Source organism: Rissa tridactyla, chromosome 3 (genome assembly GCF_028500815.1).
Source record: "Rissa tridactyla isolate bRisTri1 chromosome 3, bRisTri1.patW.cur.20221130, whole genome shotgun sequence".
Lineage (NCBI taxonomy): Eukaryota > Metazoa > Chordata > Aves > Charadriiformes > Laridae > Rissa > Rissa tridactyla.
The window spans coordinates 6,335,958-6,348,540 of NC_071468.1; the positions used below are offsets into that span (position 1 = coordinate 6,335,958).

Below are 12,583 nucleotides of genomic sequence, written 5' to 3' on the forward strand. Positions count from 1 at the left end.
CGTACAGCTAGGAGAAATGTAAATTGTCGTTCTTGCTGGCACAGTGTATATAACCATCTTTTTGTTGCTCAATGTGTTTCCTTTGGTGTCCAAGATGACCCAAAAAATGTTCCCTTTCTTTTCACGTAGCACTTCTTAGTTCCTCTCCCTGCACCAGTTTGCAAGCCTTTGACTTGTACCAATACGGCTGTGTTGGGTCACACCGCAAACCACACGTCTGCAAGAACTGAGGTTAAAAATGAAAGGCTCTGGAACAAAAAAGGAGGTTGTAGTGAAGGAGGGCATGGCAAAGAGGCAGGGGAGGGCACGGCAGAGTTTAAGTTGTCCAAGCTTATTTTACTACTGAAGAAACATTGTCTCACTCTACCCAGAGAATATGACTTTTTTCTACCATACTAACTTAACGGCATTAATTTTTAGCTCATGGCATTAATTTTTAGCTCAAAAGGCAGTTTTAATAATGATTCTGGGTTCAAACGTTGCTCATAGTTCAAGATGAGAAAAAGAATGTGGCTTTATTAACGTGGCAGCAAGGAAAACATATGGAATATGTTTCATATAATGACACAAAAGCGCCTGTGAATTCAATGCCGTAACAGTGAAGGCTACAACATGTAATCTCTAGGTGTTGAAAAACGGGCATTTAAAAATACCTTTGCTTTTGATAAAAAGTTCAGCAAACCGAAATCCCACTGATTATTTTTTCTTTTTCTTTTGTTTTACAGGCATTTCCCTGTATTTCAACAGGAATTTACGGTGAGTAAGACCTTAGATGTCACTTATTGCTAACTCAGTTTTTGTTTTTGCTATTACTACTATTTTAAACGGTGATATTTCATATCAGATGTCTCCTCAGTCATTTCGGCTTGCAAATCTATTTATACTGTGTTAAATAACGGAGACCCAAAGCTTTTGACTGTGACTGGATACTGGTGTGCTGCTAAGTGGAGTACTGCTGTGCAGCCCTTAGCACAACCTTTAGCCTGTGAGCCGAGGCCCGCAAGTAGGATCACACTTCTGCAGCTCTGGTGACTCTTAAACACGCTGCTGTGACTTCAACAGGGAAAAATAGAGTTTTGGCAAAATTTTCTATCCAGGAGGCAAGTAAGCAAGACTCCTCAATGCCCAAGATGGGCAAAAAGTACGTTTTCCTCCAGCAAACTTGCTAGAATAACATGAAATTGTCTTAGCTCCCTTGAGTTGCGCTTCCACATTTTTAGTTTATTAATTTACATGCAAATTAATACCGCCTGAAGAGCTGGAGGGAAAGGGTTATTATAAAAGTTTGTCACTTGCTTTGTTGTAATCTTAAGGCAATTCATCACTAATAGTCAGCTGCTTTATGGTTGACATTGTGGAAAAAGTGGGCATGATATTTGAAGGAAGAAAAAGATAAGCTGTTCAATATTTAGAAAAAATATGGAGAAATTTATGAGAGAACATGCAAATTTAAAAAAAATTCATTTAAAAATAGCATAGGCTGATTTTTCTTTCATTCATATTCAATAAATGCATACAAATGGTGGTGGGTTGGATTATTGTACAATTCAAGGGTTTCAGAGAAACAAGCTAAGCAGCAGTAAATAAAAAAAAATGCAGTCATCACGTACCACCATAGTATGACGGTGCTGCTGCTGTGTGAAAATAACATACAGCAACTTTTAGTTAAGTTAATTTGAGTTTTGACTAATCAGGTACTGCAGATGCAGGGGAAAAAACAGTGACAGGAATATTTAGAGTTGTTTCTTCTTTTTCAAGGACCTCTTATTTAAAATTGATTGTTTGATGATTGTAAATCTGAATTAGGCTTCAGAAGGTAGAATCTAAATTACTTCGGGTGCTGCATCCTTTTCTACTTAAACTGCAATTTCATTATTGCAGAAGAACATGCAGATGCCGTTTCCACAAACACTAGAAGCCACTGAATATGAATCAGGTTTCAGATAAAGCTCGGCCTTGGTCCTCAGTTCAGGTCGCCCTCTTGAACTCTTGGGGGAGCTCTGCATTTTAGTTCTTGACTCTTTGGCTTAAATCTTGCTCTTTAACATAGGCACAATTTTGGTATTAGATTACGAAAACAGGCAAGACATGGTACATGGAAATTACTAGGAAGTGGAATGTACAAATAAGAATAGTTCGTTTTATTTTAGAATTGGCCTAGTTAATAGAAAAAGTCTCAGCAGGTGAGGAATATGGTTCCCTGAAGTCAATAAAGAAAATTGGAAAGGATCTCTGGTAGGAATCTTGAGTTTTCTTTTCCTGAGGCAATGGATGCTTTTCTTGAAGGTAGCATTGATTTTTAACTGGAAAGCTGTGGCATTCCTGAAACATTATATGCTGTGGCAGGTGCTATTTTAGTAATCGTTTGCTGTTTTCACCTTTGGAAGTGAATTAAGGCACATTTCTGCTAAAATACTCTGGTTTTCTGAGGCCGTGTTTTGTTTGTTTGTTTTGGGGATATAATCTCTAATTGATTTTACTGTTTATGTTTTGATAAATACTTTCTATTCCTCAGTGAAAAAAATACTTAGCTTGGGGGAAAGGAGGAAGAACCTTCTTTCCAGACTCTGATGTACTGCCTGAGAGTAGTAATTAAACAGTCAACCCCGCATCAGGTGTCAATATTTTCAAGAATGTTTGATAGCAATTGCAGTGCTAAAATTAGGCAACGTGACGTGTTTGACGTGTAAAGCACACCCAAAACCTGCAAAGCTATGCTTTCATCTTTCTGGTTCGTTGGGATTTTCCCACTCTACACATACACATTCCTTTATCTAAAGTCAGTGTCTAGACAAGCGAGTGGATCAGCTTCATTCCTGGTGGCCTAGCTGATTAGTATTGCGTTATGCATTGTGCGGTTAGCACTGGGCTATCCCAATAAAATGTTATTGAATGAACATGCAGCCTTGATTTCTCACCTCAGATCTATACGAACAAATGCTCTCCCTTCAGAAACGCTTGGCTAAAAACTGGGTTTCACCTCCAAATGGAAGTGGACAAATTTGCAAGAGATCAACTGCGTGTGTCCGATTTAAGAATCTGGATTGCTTTCTGCTCCAAATTCTTGTAAATGCTTAGATTGCTTCCCTGTTCTATTGTTATCAGGAGAGAGTAGTCACGCTTCTCTGGAGAGCAATCCTTTCCTGTGCTCTGCAGCGATGCAAACTCCTTTTCTCCCATAAAAAGGAAACTGGGAAGACACAAGCAAGCAAACCTCCTTCCAGAGGTTTTGGCCGAGGGCAGATTGCATTTCATAAGAGGGTGTTGGATAGAGAAAAAGTCTGCCTTTCCTTCCCAAACACTTCCCTGACGCTCCATCTCCACCCATAGCACTGCGGATGTTCCAGCTTGAACGAGTTAAAGCCCCGAGAAGGCCATTTGCCATTAAGACACTGTGCCAGGAGTCAAAACTTTGATTTTAATGTGCTCCTATTTAAAGAGCGCTGGCAACAAATTCACTCATGAGGGACCTTTCTTTTAGAAGTCTGATAGCTTCAAATGAGGGATGAAATCTTTAAAAAATGAAGTAGAAAGGAACCAATGCTGAATGTTTGTAAGGAGTGCAAAACAAGTAAGGGTCTACCCACAGGCATTTTAGAGAAGAAAGGAAAAGAGGCATTATGTTTTCCTAAGAGATCACTGTCACCTCTAATATGCTTATAAACTGATAATCAGACTAAGAAAACAAAGGTTGCGAAGACTTATATCTGCATGGACCCCTGGGTTACTCTCTTCTGTTGTCATAAATGCTTTCCTTTGTAACACGAGCACAAAGTTTTCATAAACAAAACTGCTTCAGGAGGAGTACAGAGGACTCGTGTCACTCCCATATCGTTGGGGAGGTATCGGAGTATCAAGCCATGGATCCTCAGTAGCTGTTCAGTAATACTCAAACATGAGCAAGAGTGAAATCCTAGCCTTATCACAGCTTTTCTGTAGGCCAGCTAGATTTTTAGGGAGCTTCTTACATTTTGTCTCTTTCCCTTTTCAAAGCAATTTTACTCTGTTTAAAAAAAAAAAAAAAAATTAAAAAATTAAAAAGTGGTAACAATAATCTACAGATAAATCTGTAGTCCAGAGGGTAAAAAGTGTTATTTTAGGCTGTAGTGTGTCAGACGTTCACCTTATACACAGTGAATCACCATTTACACATCCACTTTCCCCATAATTACCATCTTGTTATGTCTGAGGTACTGCCAGAAGGAAAAAAAAAGTGACTTTCTTCCGTAGGTTTTATGGAAGAGCACCTCATTATCGTGTCTTTAAGAAGCTATCCACAATTTCTGGTGTTTGCAGCCTGCAAAGTGAACAGGGATGTCTGATATAGTGTTACAAACCTTATGAGCTGCAAAATTAAAACAAGGCTCTGCCGATGGATATGAGAAGACAGGAATTCCAATGTTTGTCACAGTACTCTGTTGAGAGATAATTATGGGGTGGACTACATCTGGAAGGAGTTGAAGATGTTACGGTCTATGCACACCTATTTGTTCTTCTTACTGTTATTTTACAGTAATACAGGGTTTGGCTTCTGTTCCTAGAGACTTATGTTGGCAACATAAGCTGCTCTCTGGCAACATAAGCAAGTATTTAAATGTTATTTTAAACTTAAGGGGGGAAAAAGGAAAGGGGCGGGGGGGAAAGATAAAACTTAAAAGAGAAATCTCGAGTTGGTATTTCTTTTTGTCTCTACATGAGTGTAGCTGTATATTTTACCTTAGCTTGACTTTCACTAAAACGCTATCATCTATCCTTTGTAAGAAAGAAAAAATAATGGCAGCTCTTAGGTTTTGTTATGAATGGGTGTTTGCATTTCTGCTAAAAACGCAGGGACAGAAAGGGAAAGAAAAAGACTAAAACCTGTGAGAGCGCAGAATGTCTGCGGTGATTTAGGCAGTGGAAGCACACAGGTTCACCGCATTTCTAACACCTTTATTACATTGGAATGAGACTTGTTTCTTTTAGAATCAGGCCACTTACGCTTACTTGTAGCTTTTGGCCAGGTTGTGGCAAAACATTGCAAGGTTAAATTTATTACGTGTTGCTAAAGGAGAGTCTGAAATACAAGCTTAGAAAGCAAGGAAAGGAAAAAAAAAAAAAAGGCAAAGTATGCAGTGTGTATAGAAGCATATAATACGTGCTCAAAGCAGGATGCAGGGGAGGTATCGCAGATCCTCTGCTCTGCTTTGTCTTTATCTGGGGAGAGAGGTCCCCTGGTCGAGTGCCAGCTCATGTCACAGCTGTCCTGACCTCCAGCACGTCCTCCTCAGTATCCAAAGAACAATTCATCCTGCCAGTCCGCAGAGGGCTGGGAGCGTATCCATCAGCTCTTCCCCCCGTGAGGTGATCCAAGATAGATTAGAACAAGGGATTAACCGACAGGTGCGCTACTGAAGGATTATAAAAGCCCTCTGAAAATCTGAGTCAGAGGACTAAACCAAATGTTTTCAAAGGCAGAATAAATTCCTGACACAGGGCTAAAGGTTGAGGCGATCTATTTCCATCTTTCCCATCTGTTTCTTCTCATTTTCTGTTGGTGTTTCATTCCTAAGATACATATTTCTTTAATGAGCAATTCTAATAAGAGTTGCACTGTCATCTTTCCAAGGAAGGAGTTAGCTGCAGATTTTTCAGAGGCACTGTACACAAATCTATAATAAGTAACCATGGAGAAGTCTTGTATTTATCTCTAATTCTGGTCCTTTGAGTCCGTGTAACCATCACGATGACCTGACGCTGTATGTAATCATCAGCGTTTGAATATCATGATGTCTGTGGTGACCCAGGAAAATAGATATTATCATATAAATTCTCTGTGATGAGGGAGGGAAGAAAAAAAATCCAGTAGGTCACACAAGGAAAGTTCCCATTAAGGAGATTGTCTCTTATTACTAGGCTAATTTTTTTTAACCTGATCAGCAGCTCCTCATCCCTCAACTCAGACTACATCAACTTTTTTGACACCACTGTGTGGTTTTAACAGTCATTTTTTGTAACTCATTGGGAAGTTAATTTCATTTTGTTATTTACTCTGTAATTTGTGTAATGTAATGTTTTAGCAAAAATTAAGATGTATAATAGCTCATTTTTTGTTGCTTCTTTTGGGACTGATCACCAGTTAACTGAGATTATTATTAAAATTAATAATAGTAACAGCTACAAAATGACTATTATAATATTCAAATAATCCTAGAAATCTAATTACTACTTGTATAAAAATTTGTTGCATGCATTATTTAACAGTGTTCTTATTTCAGACAGTGCAGTGTCCATGATACTAATTGGTCTCTTCCCATATTTTAAATACTAAAAAAATTATTACTGGAAAGTGTAAATCGATGAGCTCTCAACAGTCTAAAATTAACATTCCTATGACATACTTAGCAGGGAGAAGCTCAAACTCGATTCCAGACGAGAGACTTAATAAGCTCACTTCTTCAGTGCAAATTTTATGGGTATTGTAGTTAGACTGTCTAGAATTCTGTCTATTCTGAAGTTCTTGCTGACTGGTCCAACTTTACAGCCTTTCCCCTGAATACTAGAGGACAAATCTTGTCCTTCATTAAAATGGTGTTTAGTGACTGTCTCTAAAAATTTCCCTTTGAGAGCTTAGACTGAACACTGAATACTCAGTTGCCTCATGGCCTTGCTTTTTGTCGTCTTCCTTTTCTTTTTAGGAAGAGATAGAGAGTCTACGTAGTTACTTTTTTTTTTTTTCTTTCAAAATGGGCAGAATTATGAAGAACTTAAGGCTTTGTAAAGCCTGGCTCCTTTGTTAGGCTCACTGACTGAGTTTATATTTGCATATATTAATTGCCCCCTTCAATTTTGCAACTTCTGCCCACGGTCTTTAACCCTCACTGTCCTGGTTCTACTCTACAAGAAACAATTGTTTGTGTGCTCTCTTGCTCTTCTTTCATGGTGGCTTACATCTCGAAGCTCCTAGCATGGCTCATGTCTCGTTGCTCCTGCAGTGGACTATATAGATATCTGCAGACTGTTGAAGAAAAGCCAGTGGCCTCTCCAAAGGCATCAAAAACACTTTGCACTTTGGGTGCTTTTCCTCTTTTTTCCTTTCACTTTTTGTATTTTTTTTTTTTCTGAGGCAAACTACTCTGCAAAGCACAAAAGAGTTGGAAAAAATCTCTGGTATTCAGAAAACATATTGCTGATATCACAAACAGGGCTTCAGCTGGGCAGATATGATGTTTGTTTTGGTATTTGTGGTTTTCTGTTCAAAGGATTAAGAATGTCTCCGTTACCACGATGAAAGTTAAAACTCCGCATTGTTACATACCAACAGTATCACTTAATTCCCTTTTCTAAATTTTCCTGGCTAATGTCAATAAGATAATCTATGTGTTTGTTCTCTGGCTTTACAATCAGGAAAAGCTAAAGCTCTTAGAAGCTAATTTGTTAAGGAATGAATTTAGGTAAGAAAATAAAGATATACGGACCTGGTCCTAGAGACGTTAAATTAACATGATACATGAAGTACAAAATAATTCTTGGTAAAAGGCCCAATTACCACTATCCAAAAACTTACTTTGATGTAATTTTGCCCCTTCCCCCAGAAAGAAAGCATGTCTGTCAAACTAAACTTGGAGCCCAGTCAGTTAGTGAGTTCCTCTATTTGCATTGGCTTTAACGAGAATGGAATGTCCCACAGCATCGCAAAAGAAGCCAGCAGCAGAACGATGCCCAAGTTCAAAATTATGCAGTTTCACTTTATTTAGCTTTAAATGTATATAAAGGAATGAACTGGCCCAAGGTAACTTAAAAATAACTGTCTCAAAGAGTTAAGAGGATCCTCGCAACTAGTCTAAGCATTTGGATACCTATTCAGATAATTAAATTAACCAGTTAAGTGTGTAAATTGCTATTCATGACTACTTTTCTACATTTATATTTCATCCTGAGAAGTCAGCATTCAGAAGTAAAGACAAAGATGCGCTCCCTTGGGGTTCTCCGGGGCCCTGAGTAACATCATGCAAGTTTGAAATTGTTCCTGCTTTGAGCAGAAGGTTGGACCAGATGACCTCCAGAGGTGCCATGGCCCTTCCAACTGGGGTTTTTCTGTGATTCCAAGCTCCTTACATGTTTTCTTCATTGGCAAGTGAGATTCGTATCAGGGAATCACACCATTACTTTAGATTCCTTGGTGAGATCTTATCTGGTGCTATAGCAAAGCAGGTTTTCTTTCCAAAAGGAAAACACTGTGTTCTTGTGGGTGTCTTTTAACCATATTCGTGATTAAATGTAGTGTGACAACTTGGTAATTATAAGAACATCTTTTTCATGCCTTCCCCGTTTCTACAGAAAATGTTGTATATGAAGTATGTTACCTCTGAGTTTTAAACACGTTGTAAAAAGACAGACAGCTAGTTTAATGGTTTCAGTCAAATTTCATGATGCAACTGAGCTTCCTTGAAAGGAGGAAGTTAATATAAAATTAATCTAGTTAAAGAAGAATAGATATCATCTTGACAGCTGTAAAACTACTCCTGGGTTTGAAAACTTGCACTAGAGCTGATGTGTGTCGTATTAGCAGTGATTTCATTTACCCGTGCACTGTGGCATAACTAGTCTTGTATGTAATCTTAGTTACACAACACAAATTCTCACAAATTCTCTACACTTCAGCAGCTAGAAAAAGATCTAAAAAGCGTCTAGGGTAAGATTTTCAGTCCTAGATTGTCACTCACAGTCATTTTAATATCGAACAGTTGTTTTATCTGACATTTACAAATGAAAACTTTGAAGTATATTCAGTTAAAAATGAATCTCGCTCACAACTTAAAACTTATTCCTTGAGAACAGAAAGTGCATACTAGTCTGTATTTGTATGTCCTTAGTTTGTAAAAGCCCTGAGACAGTAAAGTTGACTGGGAATAATATTTGTAGTCTGATGTATATAAATTAGTTGTAATGCAAAGGTATTAACTGTATCTTATAGAAATTCTGTGCCTGCGTTAGCTAGTAAATGACTTGGGAAGACAGCTCCTATTATTCTTTCGTTATTACTAGCACACAGTGATATTCTGGTCTGGCCTGGCCACAGAATATTGTGGACCTTATTTGTCCTATTTTTTTGTTCTCCGTAGCAGACGTTGTATCTTACTGTTTAATTATACAATACTTATCATAATGCGTCTAGTCAGTGTGGGAGACCCTGAATACTACCTCAGTACAAATACAGAAAGTCACCATATACATAAATTTTCTCTATGTTACCAAAATCATCCCTCATTCATATGCTTGGTGTCTGAAGGTTGCTTCAAGGAGTGTGGAAGAAGTATGTGTGAGAATATCGGGGCTTTTAGGCAGCCTGTGAAAGGTAAAAATGTATTGCTGTTAGGGGAAATACTTTCTCTTTCTTCTGAAACGAAAGAAAAGATCAACCGAATAGACTTGCTATTGAGAGTCTCGCCGAAGTACCTGAAAGACAATTTAAAGGTGTGTCTGCCTCCAAGGGGTCGCTCACTGTGTTGTCCTTTTTTCTGCATCTTTGTTAGACAGGAATGCTACCATATATCATTGGAAAGGGCAACTGCCGCTGAGGCAGAAGAAGAATAGCAAAGTCGGATGATTCAGTGTAATGAATGACTAATCCCGTTTTTAAGCCAGGATCCTATTTACAAAGACGTATTCTGCAGTTCTGCACACCGCAGGTCTTGGTGGTGGTAATGGAAGGCCACCTTGGGTCTGGGAGAGAGTGGTGCCTTTTTGTCTTCAGAATGTGTTTAAAGCCATTGTGCGCTGCTGACTGCTGGAAACACGTTCACCTTTCTTCTGTCTGAAGATGCGATACCCAAGACAATAGTATAAAATACAATGAATTACAACAATGGAAGGAAGCATCTATTGCAGTGGTCTGAATTTTCTTGAGGGAAAAAAGATCTATTTTTTATTAAGCTGAATTTCTAAGGTAATAGAATGGTAGGTTTGTATACATGAATTTATACAGCTTGAGTAATTTTCTGGTGGTTGTACCAGGACATAAAATTAACTGTATGCGTGCATTGTTGGGAATGAGGCATTATTTCTCAAATTCCATATTAATAATTTTTAATAAAAATCAGGTTGTTGTGGAATTGTTTCCTATTTGATGAATCTATCAGAATCTGATTATTCAATTTAAGCTAGTTGTATGTATCAATGAAATATTAAACATCTTGTGAGAACACATGAGGTTTACAGCAGAGGAAATACAGCAAGAGGTAAAAACCTACCTTTCTGTGAGTACTGTTCAGGAGAAAGTTTGAATGCTTTTAAGAGCTTCTCTACAGAGCAGAATCGTTGCTGGTTCTGTTTACTTAGCAGTAATGGTATACATATTAAATTCCCCTTCAGGCTTACTCAGGGTGAGACGTTCAGAAACAAACGTGCACCTTGTTGAAGAGTGTTAAGTCAGAAGTTCAGTATGTCTTAACAAGGTGACTACAAAAATAAATGTGGATGGCCTTTTTGTGTACCTGCCAGGCAGGATAGAAGTCAACCATTTACTGATAGAGCTGGTTAGAGAGGGAGGGTGGGAAAAGTCACCTTCTGCTTTAAAATACACTTTGAGTTAGGTTTCTGCTCAATAGAGCTGAATTCAGTTTATTTCTGAGCTGTCACTACAGCAGAATAGCACTGGTTCGAGGGGTATTCTGTGAGAAGACTAACTGTAATTGGCAATCCATTTCTTCATTTCCATGCTATAGCCAGCCTTGACAAATTAATCACAATCAAATACAGGCTGCGGGAAGGGGGCGACCTATGTAGCACGGAAGAAAAATGAGGCCTCATGCTGGCATGACAGACTAATCTTTCAATTCACCCTGTTAGACTGAACGAGAGGACTTGTTGGTGTGCCTGTCACCAGCAGCACCCATAAACAAACTGTTCATTCTCAGCGCGAGGGTTTGGCGGGTATGATAAAGGTTATTGAGTGCCACCCAGCACCTCGTCGATCACTGCTGTGGGATGGGGATCACCTGGATTAGTCCTGAGGAGGAAGAGTCACTGTGCCGTGGCTTACAAGATGCCTGGAGAGAGCCCAACCCAAATTGTGTTGTGAGAAGTGATTATTTTTATTTTTTTTTGTGTCTGATCCCACAGGAACCGAAACAGCTCCTTGGTTTGGGTGGATGTGTTATGGCTACTGCACAAGAAGCCTGTCACAGCAGTGATTGTTGCTAGCAGGTCTGAGTAATGATAACTAGCCTGTGAAGTTGTCCCAGGGAATAGGACCTAGGCTGGTTCCAGATGGGAAGGAAAGAACATCAGTCTAAAGAACCAGACTGTCAGCTATGGAAAAAACTTGAGATCTTTTGGTAGATGTTTTAGTGAGTTTAGCTTCTTACGCAATTCTTGGAACGGCGCGGCATGTGTGCAGTTCTACGGTTATATTTGGAATATGAGACCCTACTTTAACGGACCTACTCATAATAATGTTCTTTATACTATCTACTGCTATGACTTTAGGTTTTCATCTGGTAACTAAAGTGGAAACAGCTAAATTCATGCTGGAGTAAATCAATATACCTTGGTTTCAGAGAAGCTTATAGTGGTTTGCACTAGCTGTGAAATATTCCATTGCATTTAGAGGAATATAGATGTAGCTTTTTGTAATTGACCCTATTCGCTTTGACTCTAACTTCATTGACTTCAGCAGAGAAGAAATCTGTCCAATGTCCTTTCTTATAATGTTCATTTTGAGCAGAAATGACTTTGTTATCTTACTTTTCTTGAAAGAGTATCTACCCCATTGTAAGCAACATTACTTTAAAGTCTGATTTTAAAATGATTTGTGTCTCTATCTTTTTTTATTCCTTTCAAAACATTACTTATATGCGGAGTGCTTGCTTTCCTATATATTACTAGATGATAAACTGTATCTATCATTTTCCAATTTAGTTTTGGACAATGCGGCATGTCACTCCCCCCCCCCCCCCTTCCCTTCTCTCTGTGACGTTTGAAAGAACCCTTTAACAGAAATAATGTATAATGCTATTTATAGGGTAATAACTTACTGTATGTGATGCTGTGGCAGTGGAAGACTTTCTGTCCCCTTCTATTTTCATTTCCCTCTGGAATAAGAACATTAAACCTTCACTGTCAAGGAGCTGGAAGTATCCCATATGGAAAACACCATCTTTCATCACATATTGTGACTTGTTCTGTCAAAAAACAAGTTCTGGTTTGCTTAGTCAAATTGAGTAGCACTTACAGGTTACTTGTTGAGGAAGGTACTGTTCAATGTGAGTAATGTTATGCTGATCCTGCATGGGGAGAGCCTGGTTCAGACATCGCTGAGCTAAAGAAGAGCCAGTACAACTGTCAGCACATTATTCCAGCTGGCAAGCGGGTAACATGTTTTCTGTATCCGTTTTCCTGTTTCTCAGTTTTTATGATCAAAAGCGTATTTCTAAAATGGAGAAGATGAGTGTGAATTGTTGGCCATTCTGATAAGAATAATACAGAATAGGGCGATCTAAAACCTAATCTTAAAAAACCCAAACACAAAAAAACCCCCAAAATATAGTTGCATCCTTAGGATAAGAGCGAATCGATTGTACCAGCAGTGACCAGTGTGTGG

At 38.6% G+C, this 12,583-nt stretch overlaps 1 protein-coding gene across 3 annotated transcripts in view; it reads left to right on the plus strand.

Moving 5' to 3' along the window:
• MACROD2 (mono-ADP ribosylhydrolase 2) overlaps positions 1-12,583 on the plus strand; it is an 891,460-nt gene that overhangs the window by 595,984 nt on the left and 282,893 nt on the right. For all 3 annotated transcript variants that reach the window (XM_054194034.1, XM_054194036.1, XM_054194035.1), the window contains exon 7: positions 726-756. In XM_054194034.1, the coding sequence (XP_054050009.1) occupies positions 726-756 (31 nt within the window). The remainder of the gene's footprint in view (positions 1-725; positions 757-12,583) is intronic.